Source organism: Notamacropus eugenii, chromosome X (assembly GCF_028372415.1).
Source record: "Notamacropus eugenii isolate mMacEug1 chromosome X, mMacEug1.pri_v2, whole genome shotgun sequence".
NCBI classification, from domain to species: domain Eukaryota; kingdom Metazoa; phylum Chordata; class Mammalia; order Diprotodontia; family Macropodidae; genus Notamacropus; species Notamacropus eugenii.
The window spans coordinates 98,788,357-98,806,051 of NC_092879.1; the positions used below are offsets into that span (position 1 = coordinate 98,788,357).

The window sequence follows — 17,695 nt, forward strand, 5'->3', positions numbered from 1 at the left end:
TCAGGCCCGCTGCTCCTTTCTCTTCCTCATTTGGACCCTGGGTGATCTGGTGACTTGTCAGGTCTAAAGTAGGTCACTACTTACTTTGTCTTTGTCTTCTACATTGAGAGTTGATACATCAACAAAGCAAATCTAAGCCAGAAGGAAACGGGAGGGACAGGGTTAGAGAAAAGCTGTCCGGTCCAAGGCGTCAGCTAGGTCAAGGCCTCAGAAACCTGAGGAGGAAATGTCCACACGTCCTCTTCCCTTAGCCCTTCTTTCCTTCTCTTCCCTATTGGAAAGCTCTTATCTTTCCAGTTGGGGAGAACAGAGGAAAGAACGGTCCTGATCCTTCTCCTCTGGAGGGAGCTGTTGGGACCTCTCTGGGTTTGTCATTCCCTTGGCTGCTGGGACCTTTGTGAAGTGTTGGGGGTGTAAGCTCAGTTCCATGTGGACAGTCTCAGGTGGGTAAAGGTGAGGACTTCTAAACCTTAGAGTTCTCATGAGGCCCCCCAGGGAACAGCAGGGAATTGAGGTGTGAGACCGGGCTATCTTGTGCATTTCCGCCTCTTCCCCGTGGGAAACGTGCTGGGAGAGAGCATCCCTGTCCTCGAGATTGGCCCAGATCTGAGCACACCTATTGTTATCTAACAGGCACGGTATTCAGGTGCAAACTATGTGGCCAGAGAGCTTAAGTAGGGTCAGGAAAGCCTGAAGGCGCTCTTAGCACTGAGGGGCCCTTACAGGACAGAAGGCCCCTCTCCCCTCTCTCCCCACTTCCACTTCTGTTTTCATTCTCTTACTGTAAGATCTTTGCCTCCTTGGGAGATTCCCCTCTCTCCTAAGGAAGAGTTCCCCCTGCACATGTAACCAAGACCCTGAATAAAGCCTAACCCTTGTTCGACTCTGGAAAGTCTCTTCTCTCATACGTTTATCCGGTTTGGCCAGCCGAAGACCTTCGATAGTAAGGTAAGACTCGGGTAGCCCTCAGGCCTCTAGGCCTGGCAGTGAAGTTCTCCCCAGAGCTGCATTTCTTTCCCATGCTGCTGTTACCTTGGCCAAGACCAGGGTTCCACTGTGGCAGGACTTGGAATGATCTTTAGGAACAGACTCAGTGAAGAGGAAAAGTGTAATTTTATCATGTCATGTCCCATCCTCATTGCTTAATCTAGTCTTCCTTGGATCTTCCTCAACAACTTTTTTTAAAGAAACTAGTGTATGATGAGACTGTTATAAACTGTTTAGAACTACACAGAAATGTCAGCTAGTTATTTTATTAATATTATGGAAGGTTTCTATAAAAGGGGCTGGCCTTCTGTTGGATTGTTACTGACTAAATGGGATGGGATGATGGTGGCAAGGCTAGGTAGAAGTGAATAGGGTTGTGGTTCTCTGTACTGCTAGAGTGTGAAATTCTTAAAGGGAGAACTTTTGGTAAAGCTATCCTTTTATAGGACAAATGAAATGAGAGAACTAAGGGCTGAGAGCAGCTGCTCTAGTTGCCTAAGGCCCCACAGTTCTTAGTGGTAGAGCCAGGGCTGAGTCAAAACCAGCTCAGCTCTCTGGACTCTAAGCTCCACGGCTCCCTTTGTGACATCATGACTTTCTGAGAGTTACAATTGAGCTGAGCTAGCTGGAAGCTACCTGGGTGAGGGGGGCTTTATTACATCATGGCCTGTGTGAGGTCATGGATTTGGGTTGCCAGACAACTCAGTCTGTTTTCCCGTGCCCTCTAAGTGGCCCCCACCTCCATTTGATTTGGTTTAAAACATTTTTTTCCCCAAATTTCTCCAATTTCTTTCCCTTCTACCTTCTTCTCCCCATGTTATAAATGGCAAATCTAAACAAAGTTTCCCTGCTTTGGAAGTGGTCTCAAAAAGCGGAGACTTGTTTTGTGGGTGATTTGTCCAAATGAAGCTAGCGTATTTCACCTAGGACGTGTGTGCCCCCATCTGGGGTGCTTAGTTCTCCCTTTACTTACCACTTTTCGGTCCTGGTCTTGTTGTCCTGTTGGGCTATAGAGATCAACCTTGCAGACCCCTCTGCGGCTATGTAACCAGTCAATATCATCAGACATCTGAAATAAGACAAACGGAAAAGTATGGGAGGAAATGTTCTCTGAATTTGGAGGGACCAGAGATCTCCAGTACCTGAAATTTTTTACAAAACCTTACAACCTTTCTTTTCCTATCTCTCACTTTTAAGAAGGGGGTGGGGTAGGGGTGGGTGGGGGTGGAAATCCTAATACCAGTTTGGGAATTATCTAACTTAAACTCCATTCCCAAATACTTTAGGATTTTAGGGAAACCCTCTAATAAAAGAATTTCAATTTTTGATCTTGTTCTCTCAATTTGATCTTATTAGCAGACTCTATTCTCAGAAAGATAAATTGTTGGAAAAACAAGAAACTCCCCCCGCCCCGCACCAGCCGCTTCAGAAGAAAAAGGTGAAAAAAATTCCTCCTTTTCTCATCCCTAGTTACTTGAGATTAAAAAGGAGTCATATAGACTCTCTCACTAGAGACTAGAAAAGTGCCCCCACAGATCCAAAGAACCAAAAAGAAAAAAGAGAGAAGAAATAAATAAGAAGGGATAAGAGAAGAGATGTGGAGAGAAGGACATAGAAAAGTCTAACTCTATTACCTTGGTAGAGTAGTCTGTATTGAAGCCTGGTACCCAGAAAGGAAGCTGGGCCCCTTAGATGGTAGTGGGCAGTGCCGAGTTCTTGGGCACCTTACAGCTGGATGTCCCTCCCGTCCGGCGGTCTGAGTGCAACTGACCAGCCGGGGCTCCCCTCACCACTCTTGTTACCTGGGGCTGGTCATCACCCTCTGTTACATCACAGTCACCCTGAAGTGTCATCAGCCTCAGTCATCAATGGACTTGTGCTGAGCTCAAAACTGGGTGGGGCCAGCATACAGCTTGGGCTGATTTTTATATTAAAATACCTCTTAATCAAATCAGGGGCATTTGGGGCCCACTTTTAGGAACTATTTCCTTACTTCCTTCCCAGCTTCTCCCCTACCCTTTTGGTGAGGGTGTGAAAGGTAGTCAGGGATCAACCCCACCAGTTCCCAACACTCAGTTTTTTGGGAGTAGATTATATCAAATTTCATTCCAACTAGAGAAAGAATGGGTGGATAAAAAGGCCTTTTCAGCCTTTAACTTTAGTGGTTAAGAATGCCAGCAAGTTCGATCTCCTCCCCACCTCCACCCCAGTTACTTCGTAGGTATTCCCTTTGAGCTACCAAGACCATTTGGGCCCACACCACCTCAGTGGTTACCAAATTTATAAAATTATTTAAAATAAGAGATTTTTTGGGGGAAGAGATATGAAGACTCATAAAGTAGCATCAAACAGTTCAAAATCTATATTCCAAAGGGCTCCTCCCTCCCATACCTAAAAATTCAATTCCCTTTCCTTCCCTGGGCTGACCCCCCCCCCCCAAAAAGGATCCCTCCCACATCTGAATTCCCTTTTCCCTCCCTTTTCCCTCCCTGGGCTGAACCCCTCCCCCCAAAAAAGGATCCCTCCCACATCTGAATTCCCTTTTCCTTCCCTGGGCTGAAACCCCCCCCCCCCCCAAAAAAAGGATCCCTCCCACATCTGAGTTCCCTTTTCCCTCCCTTTTCCCTCCCTGGGCTGAACCCCTCCCCCCAAAAAAGGATCCCTCCCACATCTGAATTCCCTTTCCCTCCCTCCTTGGGCTGAGCCAGTAAAAGGATCCCTCCCACCTCTGAATTCCCTTTTCCCTCCTTGGGCTGACCCCAAAAAGAATCTCTCCCACTTATGAATTCCCTTTCCCTCCCTCCTTGGGCTGAGCCAGTAAAAGGATCCCTCCCACATCTGAATTCCCTTTCCCCCCTGGGTTAACTATAGACAAGTCGAAGGCACGTTGGATCCAATTTCTGTGGGAAGACTGTGAATTTGGGGACTGTGGGGATATTAAGTTATAATGCAAACTTCCCTTTCAACTGCCCCACTGAGGGCAGCTTGATGGGGGGGGGGGGGGGGAAGCCCTAACCCAACTCAGCTGAGTTTCTTCTACCTTTGCAGTAGACAGGGTGGTACAATGCTTCAGACTGGGGAACGATTTTCGTTTCGGGGTAACTGGTGTTTTGGCTGTGAGATGACCTTGCCAGACTGGGGAGTTGTTGCTTCCTTCTTTAGCTCTCCATACTACCCGAATGCCTCAGCCTCCAGTCGGGGCTGGAATTTAAGTGACTGGCATTACTTGTTTCCACGGTGATCGGTGACACCACAAAGCAGGGGAGATGACCTCAACATTCTGGCTGCCCTGAATGGTTGGCTCTTCAAATGAGGTCACTGAGCTCAGCCAGCACATACAGATAAAATATTGATCAGTATTCAGTTTGATTGAAAGCATTTATTATTTTATTGTTATCATTAAAAATCATGGTAAGGTTGAATCTGCTCAGGATAGCCCTGGCAGAGCTTTCTAGGCCCATGAAATTCAAAGGAGTCCGTGAAATCTCCTTCTAGCCACTGTAGGACAGTTGCCTGAGTCACATTCTCTAAATCAATGTTTATCCCACATCGAAACATCTCCATTTTCACTTCCTATTTTGAGAAATCATTCCAGACCTGTTATTCTTGTCTCTCCCTTGCCCCTTCCCACGTGGCTCTGCTGCTCCCATGGCAATGGCTCTTAGAGCAAAGTCAGGAGTGAGTGGACTTGATGATTCCCAGCCTCCCATCATTCAAAACCCTAACCAAAACATGTCCTCATTTTGAGTAAGAAGGGCCTCCTTGTCCCCACCTGTCTGCATTTTCTCCCTTCCCCAGGGTCATTGCCCCAAACAGGCCATGATTCTTGGCCCAAACTTCTACTCTGGAGAAGGGCTTTCTGCACCTTTTTTTCATGTTGTGAGTGATAGGTTGGTGAAACCTATGGCCCCCTTCCCAGAGTCATGTTTTTAAATAATATCAAATGATGTGCTTTGGATTACAAAAGGAGACCAATTACATTGAAGGACCGTTACTGTCCACATGTTAAAATAAGGCCCCAGCACCAGGTTAAGAAACCATGCAGTCCACCCTGCTCTCTCCGTGGTCCTCACTTATGAGGTCTGAATTAGTCCCTTCCCAAACATGCCAGGCACCCCACTGGGTGCCAGGGAAGCACAGACAAAAGTGAAGCAAGCCCTGCTCTCAAGGGGCATGTGTTCTATAGGGCAAGGAATAGCTGTATGGAGTATCTACAGGCTCTGTATTCCCAGTGCAAGAGCTCAAAGCCCCATGAAGGGGGGCTTCTGGGTCAAAGGGAGACCCTAGAAGCCCTCACTGGGATAACCATTTCCCAAAGTCATATCTGGAAATTAGACAAGCAAAGAAAAAGACTTTAGCATTTGGGTAAGAGATGCCCAAGGACAAGAGGAGAGAAGCCTGTTTTGAAACTGGGAGTACACCCCCAGGCAACATATTCCCTGGAGCTGCAGTTTGGAGGGAGAAAGGCCAAGAGTGGGGAGGAGGTGGGCAGAGGCTGGCCCAGTGCCACATCTGGGCATGTTAAGAACTAGGCTCAGCCCAGAGGCCCTCAGTATGTAAGTGTAGAAAGGGAAATCCAAGGAAACCAAGCCATTTGTTCTGTGCTGGCCTGCCACTGGCGCTTTTTAGAGCCCCAAAGGCAAAGCAGTGCCCTCCCCCAGGTTTGCTGCTCAGTGATTGAGCTCTCATTCTTCCTGTTCAAAGCCCTCTCTACCATGGATCAGACCATTTTTATTTCCATTATGTTCATATTCTCCCGAAGTGCTACAGGTTAAAAATATCTTTATAAGAGGACGAATACTTCCAAGATTACCTGAGTGGAGGTTGAGAGATGGAAACCCAACAAAGGCCAATGCTTTCTTTTACAAAGGAGGAAACTGAGACCCAAACAGAGGAAGGGACTTTCCTAAGGTGAAACAGACTTCAAGGGACAGAAGTGGGACTTAAATATGTCCCCCCACCCTGATTCCCAGACCCCACCCTCCCTTCCTACTGTGCCGTGACCCCCATACCCTTGAATTCTGGGCTTCCAGGGCCACTAACTGTCATCCTCCAACAGGCAGCATCTCTGGTCTCAGCCTTTGCATGGCAGGACTTACAGCACATACATAAGTATGTGGTGGTACTACCCAGAATTCATACTATGGAAGTCCTGTAAAGCCTTGAAAAGAGCTGCATCAGTACAAAGACTGGAAAGGTTCTATGTAGTTAACGAAGTCAAGAAAGACTTCATAGAAGAGATAAACTGTGACCTGAGCCTTTAGGTAGGTGTAAGGTGGAGTTAACTGGGCTGACTAGAAGTGAGGGTGTTTCCCCTGGATTGGGCAACACATGCAAAGACCCGATGGTTGGAAACTGCCAGAAGTCCAGGTTAGCTAAAACTTAGGCTACGTGAGGACTAGCATGAGGGGAGGGGAGAGAGCACCTGCGTGTCGTGTAGGTGTTTGTGATGAGAGGGCTGTCACCCTGAAGAGGGAGAACACATGGGTCCCTTAGCTCCCGAGAGTCAAGGTATTAGAGAAGGGTACCTTTGCGATGGTCCTAACAAGAAAGGCAGCCCCAAGGAGGGATGCAGGCAGGCCCAGGGAGATCTGCCTCACCGGACTTGTAGGAAGCGCCCTGGCCCTAGAGGCTTTCAAGCACAGGCTGGTTGACAACTCCAACTTTAATGAATATTAGTGGAAGTAAGACATAAAACAAGGTACTAACAAGCATTAAAAAATACCTCGGTAGGGCCTAGATAAAGTATTTCTTCTATAGGATTACTCCTGATAAATTTACACAAAATTCCAAATATTATGGCCCTGTTATAAAGTGTAATTATATCTTTTGCTTTCTGTCTCAGTGTGTCCTTAAGTGCCTAAAACCGGGGCCAGGCACCAGCCTGGCACTTCAAAATGCTTGTTGAATTTAACTGCATTGAGTTGTACTGTCAGGACTATAGCAGATGAACTAATCCTGCAGGGGAAGCTGGGATTATGGGACCTCCAAGGTGCCTGGTCCCTTCCCCTGGAAGATTCTATCCTTCTATGAGCTCACAGGTCCACTCAGTCTGTGGCTACTGGTAACTTTGACCAGAGAAATTAAGGTGAATTCAATGTTTACCATTTGGGGAAGCCCCTGCTCTCTGCCCAGGGCTGCCTAGCATCACTGCCTTTGTGGGCTCACCATGGGCTGTTCCCTAGTGATTGGTTTTGCTTCTAGCAGGGCCTGAATCCCTGAGCCTGTGAACTCTCTCTGACTGGGGGGTCTATGCCAGTGGGCACTGAATTCCACAGGTCTGTTTCTGCTGCTCTGTCCAAAGTGTCTGAAAACATAGGATCCCGATCCCCCAGAGTAGCTGTCCAGAGCCCCAGCAAAGCCCCAAGTTAGACAGAATGCCAGCCATGTCTCTTGCTTGTTCCAGGACCGCATGTGTCTGCCACAAAATCACATCCTCTGAGTGACAAGAGACCTTAGGGGACATCTCTGCTAGTCCACCCTGGACCTGCTTGAGAGTCTCCTCTATACCTCCCCTCTATATGGTCATTGACCTCAAATCTGGGGGAGCTCTCTACCTCCTGAGGCACACTGTCACCTTTTTGGGCAGAGTTCCTGAGTAGAAACTGTCCCCTGACATCTGGGTGCAGCTTTGCAAGATGCCAAGAACATAGATTTCAGGCTGAGAGGGAGCTGTGGGGTGTTCTGAGTCCATGATCCCTTGAAATAGCAGCCCCTCTTAGTCCTCTTAGGTTAAAGCCCCTGCTGCTGCCTTATAGAGGAGGTACCCTGAGTGCTACATCCCCTATCTCCTCAGGGGCCACTGAAGACCCACCTCAAAGAGCTCTCACCCCAAAGTCCTTGATTTCTTCAAGTGGCTCAACATCAGAAAGAGCTATGGCTTGATCCCTGGAAATGTGAGAAAGAAGAGGCCCCCCAGAACTCCTGCGGCTGAGGTGTCCTAGCAGGGCCGACCATCTCTATCAGAATGGGCTGCCCTGAGCACACGGATTGTGTCCAGGGCTCGGGATGGTGCTTTCCACACAGACACAGAGATGTAAAAGCTGCCATGTACCGTGGTTGATAGAAAGTGTGCCCAGCAAGGCCTCCTTGGACCGTCCAAACAACCCTGTGAGTAGGTGCCACCATTTCCCTAAGGCTGGGTATTGAGAGTGTTACACCAGAATGGGGAGCATCTGTAGGGGACCTTAAAGTAATTAATTAATTTGGCCAAACTCACAAGTACAGCCTGAACCTCATGGAAATGTCATTGGGAAATGCTTATCTGAGTAAATAAACACACAGTACAACACAGCTAAGGGGAATTTTGGAGGGGTTCCAAGTCACTATGAGGCCCAACTTGTTGGTCTTGGAGTTGGACGCCACTGCTGTAAAGGAGCAAACCTTCTCGCCCAGGGATCACTCCTGCTTTAGGGAAAATGGTCACTGTGTTTCCTATTCTTGGTAACAAGACCCAAGTAATTCCCTTTTCAACAGGCCAGACACTTTCAACATGCTTTTCCAGGATTACAGATTTAGGGCAGAGAAGAACCTCAAAGGTCTTCCAGGAACAGACCTTACATTTTGACAAATGGGGAAACTGAGGCTCAGGTGGAGTTCCATGTCTTTTCCAAAGTCACAAGGTTCATAAAAAGGGGAGGCCTGATTTGACAATACACTCTGAAGCCCAAACCTCAGCCCATTTTGTACTACCAGGATCCCCATACCCTAGAATGCCAGGCTTCCAGGCTCTTAACTGGGCAGCCAAGTATTCCACCCTCTTGGGGCTGCTGCTGCTGCATGGGGTGATGAGAGAGATGAGGAGGCAGGGTCCCAGCCCTTGGGCTGGTGGGGTGACAAATATAATGGTAATATAGTTCACGCAGACAAACTAGTAATACCTAGAATGGTGTGAAAGCCCTGTACAGTTTGTGGAAAACATTAGTGAGGAGGACAGAAAAACTTCTCAGAGGAGACGGTGTGTGATTGAGTCCTGGGTAAACATGGTGAGTATTGACTTGGAGTGATTGGGTGGTGAAGCATACTCCAGATGGGTGGCATGGGCAAAAACCCAGAAATGAGAAACCATATGATGTGGTATGTGAAAGGGACTAGTGGAAGGTTAGAAGAGGGAGATTGTGGAGCCTGGGATGAGAGGACTGAGGTGCTATCATATTGGAAGGGTTCTCAGGTAAAAGAGGGAGAACACTTGGTTCCCTTGGCTCCAGAGTTAAGGTGTCAGAGAAGGGCATTTGGGACTGCCCCCAAAAGGTGAGAGAGACAGGTTCGAGCATAGGCTGGTCCAACTGTTTTGGTTGTGTGAATGCTTAGCACTATGGACATGGCCTGGTGGGTACCATATTGGCCCTTAATAAACACTTGCCAAATTGAACCAGGTTTAACTGATGGTCTCAATCTTTATTGGAAGCTGGGATTAGAGGACCTCAGAGATGCCTGGCCCCTTCCCTCTGGAACATTCTATCCTTCTGTGAGCTCATAGATCTACTCGGTCTGTGGCTACTGGTAACTAGCTAGAGAAATTAAGGTGAGTTCAGTGTTTATCATTTAGGGAAGCCCCTGCCCTCTGCCCAGGACTGCCTGGTCTCACTGCCCTTGTGAGCTCACCATGGATTGCTCTCTAGTGACCATTTGCCTCCAGCAGAAGCTGAATCCCTGAGCCTGTGAACTCCCTCTGTTTAGGGGTCAGCACTGGTGGGCACTGAATTCCACAGGTCTGTTTCTGTTCTCTTGTCCAAACTGTCTGAAAACAATACTGTTCAGATGAGGTGTAGATGGGGGAAGTGTAAGGAGAAGGCACAAAGACAGAGGAGGACAGGAAAAGCTTGCTACAAAGAGGGATGCAGTGTGTGGGTTTGGAGGCACGAGATCTGAGGCTCTCCCCAAGAAGAAGGATTTCAACCGGGGGCTCCTGTGTTATGGGACAAAAGCCAGGCTAGTCACAAGTCTAAAAAGAGAAAGCCCCGTGAATGGAGCTACAGCTTCCAAAAATGGGCCAAGGCAGCGCCCCCTGGTGGGAATCCGAGTGCCTGGCTCCCATCCTTTTTGTTCAAACCTATCTCTCCCAGGGACCAGACCATCTTGGAAGAAAGTGTTCCCTGAGTTCTTGGTAACAAGACACATTTAATTCCCTCATCCACAGGCCAGACACTTCCAATGTGCTTTTCTAGGATTCCAAATTTAGAGCAGAGAGGGACCTCAGAGGTCTTCCAGTAACAAACCTTGCATTTGACAAATGAGGAATCTGAGGCCCAGGTGGAGCTCTGTGCCTTCCCAAAGCTGCAAGGGTTGTAAAAGGGGAGGATACTATACCCTCTGATTCCCAAATCTCCAGCCCACTTTGTACTCTACCAGGACCCCAACACCCTAGAATGCCAGGCTCCCAGGCTCCTAACTGTCACCCTCTGGACAGCCAGGCATTCTACTCTTGTAGAACACCTCCTTGGGGCTGCTGCTGTTACTGCAATGGGAAGGGAGGCTGAGAGAGGAGGCAGGGTCTTAGCCCTTGGGGGTGGGGTGAGGGAAAGCATGGACAACAGCCCAGAGATGGGAAACTATATTGTGTGCTCAGGAAACTGTCAGTAGTCTAGTCTGGCTAGAACATAAGGAACATGAAGGGGTATAGACAGCATAAGGTCAGAAAGAAGGGGAGAAGGGACTTGGAGCCAGAGTGCAGGCTCTGGGCCTAGGATGAGAGGACTGAGGAGCTATCTTATTGATGGGGCTGTCAGATGGAAGGTAGATACTTGGTCTCCTTGGCTCCAGGGATCCAGGGGGATAGAGAAGGGCCCATTTGGGCTGAGGCAAGTCTGAAAGGCCAAGGGCAGTGCAAAAGGGCACTCTGTCCCAGGCCGCTTTCAAGTCCAGGCTGCTCCAACTGCTCTGGTTTTGGTTTTTGTGGATTGGTAGCTCCTATGACAGTGCCACAAACCAGCTTCATACTTAATAAATGCTTACTGAAGTGAAGTAAAGTGAATTGTGAGGGCTAGAAATGGCTCATGCCCTCTGCCCTGGGATGTCCAACCCCACTGACTCTAAGGATTCACCGTATGCTGAGGGGAATGCTGGGAAACAAGGCGGGAATGAGGTCCAGGCTTAGCATCATTGGGGTGGTCCATCCTCTACTCTTTTGCCAAATGAATCTGCTTGACCCAGTCATGTCACTCCCCCATACTCCAGGGGTTCCCTATCACCTTCAGGGCCCTTTGAAAACCCATCATAAACTGGCCCCTTCCTACCATTTCAGCCTTCTCACACCATCTACACCCCCAAAGAGCCTTTGATCCAGTGACAATGGCCTCCTGGCTGTGCCACAGACATCTCCTGACTTTGGGCATTTGCCCTGGCTGTCTCCCATGCCTGGAATGCTCCCTCTCCTCATCTCAGCCTCCTTCAGGTTCTAGCTAAAAACCCTCCTTCTGTGAGAAGCCTTTCCTGATCCCCTTATGCTAATACCTTCCTTTCGAGACTGTCCCTGATTGCTCCTGGAGTTAGATAACTTGTTGGTCCAGAGTTGTTTCCATATTGTGTCACCCATTAGGGCATGAACTGCACTTTGCCTTTGTTTGCATCCCCAGCCTTCAGCACAGAAGAGGTGTTTAATAAAAGCTTGTTGAGCAACTTCCTGGTGAATCTAGTTAAATTCCTTAAAATCCATAAGACATGTTTAGGACTGAGTTTTTCTGGAACTGAATCCTCTCTCCTCTGGCACTGTCCGTCCTTCCTTCTGGGTCCACTGGAAGCAGGTCCACATGGAGGTCTTGGGGCTACCTGAATCCTGGAGAGCAAGAAGCTAAGACACACAGTAGGTCAACACAGTGCACGTTTCAGTTGGGGAGCTGATGGTCAAGAAAGGAGGAATGTTGTTTTGGGGTATCCCGTTTGAAAAGGAGCCAAATAGTCTGGGGAGCACTGGAGCACATTCCCCAGAGCACCCAGAGTTCACAAGAAAACCAGTGAGGCAGGTGACCCAAGTCCAATTAACAATCTTTATTTAGTTCCTATTATGTGCCAGGCATGGGGTGGAAATACAAAGAGTGGCAAACCAGCTTCCCTGCATTCCAAGGATCTCCTGGACTAACACAGAGGTTTATCCATGTCAGACAGGTGAGAGCACCAAGCTTCAGGAGGAGCTGAGCTCCAAAGACTTTTTGTAGAAGTCTGGACGTCAGCTGAGTCATGAAGAGGGCCACTGAAACCAGAAATCCAGATGAGGAGAGAGATCGAGGACAACAGTCACACCTGCATCACTGGGTCGCAGAGTACATGGAAGGACAAATGATGGGCAAGAAGGGGTCAAGCTAGCAGGCCCTTTAATTAGGGATTTTATCTTTGATCCTGGCACTAGTTGGGAGTCACTGGAGTTTGCTGATTGGAGGTAGGCGTGTGTGTGTGTGTGTGTGTGTGTGTGTGTGTGTGTGTGTGTGTGTGTGTGTGTGTGTGTGTGTGTGTGTGTGTGTGTAGGAAGGTCTGGAGCAGGAGTACATGAGGCAGGGAGACCAACCAGCAGGCTTTGCCATAGTCCTGGCCTGGAGGAGGTGAGGTCTGGAGCCTACCAAGCCTGTCCTCAGAGGTCTTCTAGTACAAACCTTTCATTTCACACAGGAAGCAACTGAGGCCCAGGAGAAGATCTGTGCCTTTTCCTAAATCACAAGAATTGTATGAAAGGAGGCAGGATTTGAATGTCCATCCTCTGACTCCCAACCCCCTAGTCCTCTCAGTTCTCTACCAGGACTCCAGCACCCTAGAATGCCAGGCTTCCAGGGCCTCTGTAACCCTCTGACTGGGTACCCAGTAATTCACAGACTCTAGAGTATCTACTGTAATATGGTTAGGACTGAATTAGGCTGCCTGGGGGGTTAGGAATTCCAGATGGAGTGGGAAGCGTGGGAAAAAGCCTGGAGGTGGGAAACTATATTGTGCAGTCTGGTGAGATCCCCTAGAGGAATGCATGAAGTGATAGTGGGTGGTTCTGAAGGGAGGCAGGGCCTGGGGTCAAACTGTATACGGTTGGTTTGGGCTGAGTGGGGTTTGGAACTATGATAGATGAAAAACTATTGGTAACTTTGACCAGAGAAATTAAATTCAAATATTTATACCGCCTGGGGAAGCCCCTGCTCTCAGCCCAGGGCTGCCGACCTCACTGCCTTTGTGTGCTCACCATTGCTCCCTAGTGACCGTTTGACTCCTGCCCCGTGGCTGATTCTTGAACCTGGGAGACCCCCCTGAGTGAGGGCCAGCACCAGCGGGAACGGAATTCCACAGTCTGCTTCTGCCCTCCAGTACAAACGGTTTGAAAGCACAGGGTCCCTCAGATCAGCTGCCCAGGGCCCCAACAAAGCCCAGGTAAGGCAGCTGCCCTGAGCGGTGAGGCAGTCAGGCTCCAGCACTGGGCTCATGTGCCAGTCACCCAATCACCTGCTCTTTGAGTGGTAAGGGCCCCTAGGGACTATTTTCTTTTAATCCATCCTGAAGCTGACTGAGAATCTCTTATCTTTTTTCTAGGACCCCAAATTAGGTGAAATGACCATGCTGACGTGCCTCATTCCTGCTTAAGTTCCATCCCTTGGCATCCAGGCTAAATCAGCCCTTAGGAAGCTCCAGAGGATGATGGGAACTCAGAGTCAAAAGGCAAGAGAGTGTCACCCTGATCACAAGAGGGCCTGACCAAAGCAGGGGCCCTCTCTTCCCAGATAACTTCCCAACATTATATTAGGAAGGAGAGTCTAACTGCCCCAGGCCCTGATGTCAGCAGTCACCAAGGACCTGTCTGATAAAGTTTTCACTCTCCAACATGGCCCATCATCAGACAGGTATGATTTGATCACTGGAGATGCCAGGGAAAGAAGCTGCTTCACTGTGTGCTTGGCAGCTGCCGCCCAGGGAGCACCTTCTGTATCAGACTGTCTCTACCTATCAGAATGGGGGCCTTTCCAGAGAGCAGGGAGAGGCTGGCTTTTACTTTGGCACAGGGCATGGCCCAGGGCTTGGCACATAACAAGCTAACTCTTTACTAACACTTCTTCTTTTGTCCATCCCATCCTATAGTGTAAGCCCTTCCCTTTGCAGATTGGGAAACTGAGGTGAAATGACGTGACAAGGCACCATCACATAAGTAAAAACTGGAAGAGCTGGGAATGGAAATCAAGGTCATGTGACTCTGAAGCCACAGTTTTTTAATGTTTCACGAATACACAAGACAAGCAACTGATGAGACAGCAGATGGAGTACTGGGCTCAAATATGGCTAGCTGTGTGACCTTGGGCAAATCACTGCACCGCTGTGTGCCTTAGTCTCCCCAATTGCAAAATGGGGATAGTAACGGTATCTACCTCTCAGGGTTGTTGGGAGGATCAAATGAGATATTTTCCAAAAGTCCTCAGCACAGTGTGTGCCATATAGTAGTCATTCAATAAATGTGTTTCCTTCCTTACCATATAAGGAAAGGGCTATGATAATAATGGTGGCCATGGCAGTGCTTGGAGGAAGGTTTGCCAAGCACCATATATGGATATACTCACTGGTGTGAACTCCCAATTGTGAGGACATTGGAGGAGATGAGGAAACTGAGACTGCATAAAGTGTGGGAGAGACACAGGATACCAGAACTCACGGAGTCTGAAGTGGGCCAATTCCGTAGGCTGCAAGGTGGGTAAAGGGAATTTCTGGCCCAGAGAACATGGGAGCAAGAAGGTAGGAGAGTGTGCCCTTGATTAGGCCAGTCTGTCCAACTTCAGTGATGCCAAGGGTGATGCCAGTTTGGGAAACTCCACATCTACCGACTTTGCCCTAGAGGGAGGAGGTGTTCAGGGCCTGAACCCATTACCCTCCAGAACTCTTTCTTTCTGAGCAGAGCCAACTGAGGCCCGGGCTTGGGAAAGATTGGACCATATTCCCCAAATAGGCACCCAGAGTTCAGAAGAATGTCCCGGTGTGGAGGCCAGGCTGTGACACCAGTTTTGCCTGTGATGCTGGACACCTATCATGTGACTCTGAGGCCTAGGCAAGGAAAGAAGAGGTCAGTATCTGGATGGGAGGTATCTGCCCAAGGAAGAGAGAGATGCTCCTGCTTCAGATGTGGTAATCTACCCAGGGGCTCCTCATCTCTGGGGCAGGTGTGGGGGTGGGGTGTTTGTAGGGGAGACCTGAGGCTCTCAGCAGGGAGGACAAATGCCCTTTCAGCTCTCTGGAGGAATGGAATGGGAAATTGGAGTGAACTTGCCCATTTCTCCTGGGACTGACTGGGCTACAGTAGCTGGGGCTTCTTTAGACCCAAAAAGGTGAAGGCAGTGCCCTTAAGGCTGGGACACTGAGTGGCTGGCTCTCATCCTTTTGGCTCCAAGTCCCTCTCCCTGGGAGCAGCCCATCTTTAGAGAACATTTCCACTTGGGTATCTATCCTCCCTAATAAGTCACATTGAATTCTCCTTTCAGCAGGCCAGGCCCTCCCTAGCTGGTCTTCTAGTGATCACTGACTGAGAGTAGAATGGGACCTCAGGTCTTCAAGTGGAAATCTTTCATTTTACAGAGAGGGAAACTGAGTCTCAGAGGAGGTCTGTACCCTTCCTAAAGTCAGAAGGATTAAAAAGAGGAGGTAAGATTTGACAATAAACTCTCTGACCCCCACTGCCCACCCCACCCCTCACCCCAGAGCAATAGCACGCTAGAACACCAGGCTTCCAGAGCCACCAACTGTTACCCTTTGGAACACACATCATCAAGTGAGTCAAGAGCACTTCCTCTGGGTCAGTGGCGTTGTGGGGGACATGGAGGAGGGAGGGAGGCTTTGAGGCCTTGGGGGTGACATGGGGGGATACAATGGTCCTAGGATACCCACTGGTCTGCTGATAACTCATATCTAGCATCATGTGAGAGGCCTAGCAAGCCTGTAAAAACAGCTGCATTCACACAGAGGCATTATAGGTCTTGTTGGTGGTGAAATCTGAAAAGGCTTCTGAGGGGAGAGGGCATGGGACCTGGGCCTTCAAACATGGGCTGCTGAGAGGTAAAGGATACTCCATCTACGTGGGCAGTGTGAGCAACCATACTTTCCTGTATGTACAGTCAGGGAATTGCCAGTATCCACACATTCTGGCTAGAACAACAGGAGTACATAAAGGGGACCAGTGTGATGCTGGGGGGAGACAGGTGTGAGCCAGACTGAACATTGTGGGCTTAGGAGGAGAGAAGGGTAAGGGACGATCATAGGAACTGCCATGTGCCAGACGGGGGACACTTGGGCGCCTCAGCTCCAGAGTGTTAGAGAAAGTCAGATGTGGGATGGGGCCTACCAGCAAGGACTCTGCCAGAGAGAAAAAGGTACCATTGAGGAAGCACCCTGTGCCAGGATGGTTTCAGGCACAGGCTGCTTCACTCGCTTGGCCTTTTTCCTCTGTATTGCTAGCCCCCAGCACAGGGCCTATGGTGCCCTGTAGTAGTAGTAGTAGGCAGTTCAAAAATGTTTGTTCAATTGAATTGAATTGAGTTGAGTTATTGACAATCCAATCATACTGCAGGGGAACTGGGATTAGGGGATCTCAGAGATGCCTGGCCCCTTCCCTCTGGAACATTCTGTCCTTCTGTGAGCTCACATGTCTGCTGCATCTGTGGCCACTGGTGGTAACTAGCTAGAGAAATTAAGGTGAGTTTCAATGTTAACCATTTGGGGAAGCTCCTGCTTTCTGCCCAGAGCTGCCTGCCTCACTGCCTTTGTGAACTCACCATGGGCTGCTACCCAGTGACTGACGGGCCAGGGGAACAAGCAGGGGCTGAATCCCTGAGCCTATGAGCCCCCTCTGATTTGGGGACCAGTGCCAGTGGGCACCGAATTCCACAGGCCTATTTCTGCCCTCCAATCCAAACTGTCTAAATACACAGACCGACTCCCCAGGGCCCCAGCAAAGCCTTCAGCATGCCTAGCCATGCCTTGATTTCTCCTCAGGTGGCTCTCCTCCAGCATGCCCAAGAAAGCTTTTTATCCTGCAAGGTCACTTCAGCTCTGATTGGAAGCTCCATTGAAGGAGAGCCTCCAGGCTAGCCATCTCTTCCGGTCGCATCCCACCCTCTCTCCTCTGGAGGTCTCCACAATGCCCCAGTACCTAACTTGCAAATTTTTTGTGTTGCCTAACCCCACTAGCTCCTTGAGGGCAGGGACTGTCTTCTGCCTTTGTTTGTAACCCCAATCACTTAGGTGTTTGGCTTTAGGCGCTTAATAAATGTTTGTTGACTGACTGACTGACTGACTAACCGACTGATGTCCTTGGCTTATTTCTGATCTGGGTTATTGTGTCTGCCCCAGAATAACCAATTCTCCTGTTGGGTAGCAAGGGATCTTAGGGGACATCTCATCTAGTCTATCTTGGACCTGTTACAGCCCCTGACTCCCCAGATGTGATCATTCAATTTCTGCTCTAGAAGCCAAATTAAAAGGGCAGGGGAGATGTGGCTCCTCCTGAGGCAGACCCTCTCCTTTTAGGGCAACTCTCCTGCTAGTGTTGAGGTTTAGGGGTGTTGTACCCCAAAATATCGACACGCCAGGTCCTGCTCGAATAAATTCAACACAAGCCTTCTTAAAGCCAAAGAAAAACAAAGTTTATTAAAGATTCGCCACCTTGGGTTGGCTCTTAAGGAGCCTAAGCATTCGTAATGCTTGTATTCACAAGTGGGCCAGATAGGATCCCAGCTAGACAGTCTGAGCTGGATTGAATCTGAGC

General features: G+C 49.1%; 1 protein-coding gene and 1 long non-coding RNA gene across 8 annotated transcripts in view; one reads left to right on the plus strand and one right to left on the minus strand.

Annotated features, from left to right (window-relative positions):
• AKAP4 (A-kinase anchoring protein 4) overlaps window positions 1–4,215 on the minus strand; it is a 10,314-nt gene extending 6,099 nt beyond the window's left edge. The window contains exons 1-3 of one of the 2 annotated variants that reach the window (XM_072626910.1): window positions 4,028–4,215; window positions 1,961–2,056; window positions 85–132 (exon numbers count right to left, since the gene is read on the minus strand). In XM_072626910.1, coding sequence (XP_072483011.1) covers window positions 85–132; window positions 1,961–2,056 — 144 coding nt within the window. In that variant the 5' untranslated portion in view covers window positions 4,028–4,215. Of the gene's footprint in view, window positions 1–84; window positions 133–1,960; window positions 2,057–2,621; window positions 2,906–4,027 lie in introns of those variants that run through there. The other variant, XM_072626911.1, reaches the window with a different exon arrangement.
• A 7,828-nt stretch (window positions 4,216–12,043) lies between these two features.
• On the plus strand, window positions 12,044–17,217 carry LOC140515946 (uncharacterized). 6 transcript variants are annotated; one of them, XR_011971204.1, is made up of 7 exons: window positions 12,044–12,361; window positions 13,158–13,329; window positions 13,489–14,631; window positions 14,888–15,001; window positions 15,511–15,576; window positions 16,499–16,623; window positions 16,924–17,217. It is a non-coding gene; the product is annotated as an uncharacterized lncRNA (long non-coding RNA). The 6 variants fall into 6 exon arrangements; XR_011971201.1 differs by having other exon boundaries at window positions 15,511–16,623; XR_011971200.1 differs by having other exon boundaries at window positions 16,499–17,217.
• Window positions 17,218–17,695: the final 478 nt, after the last annotated feature.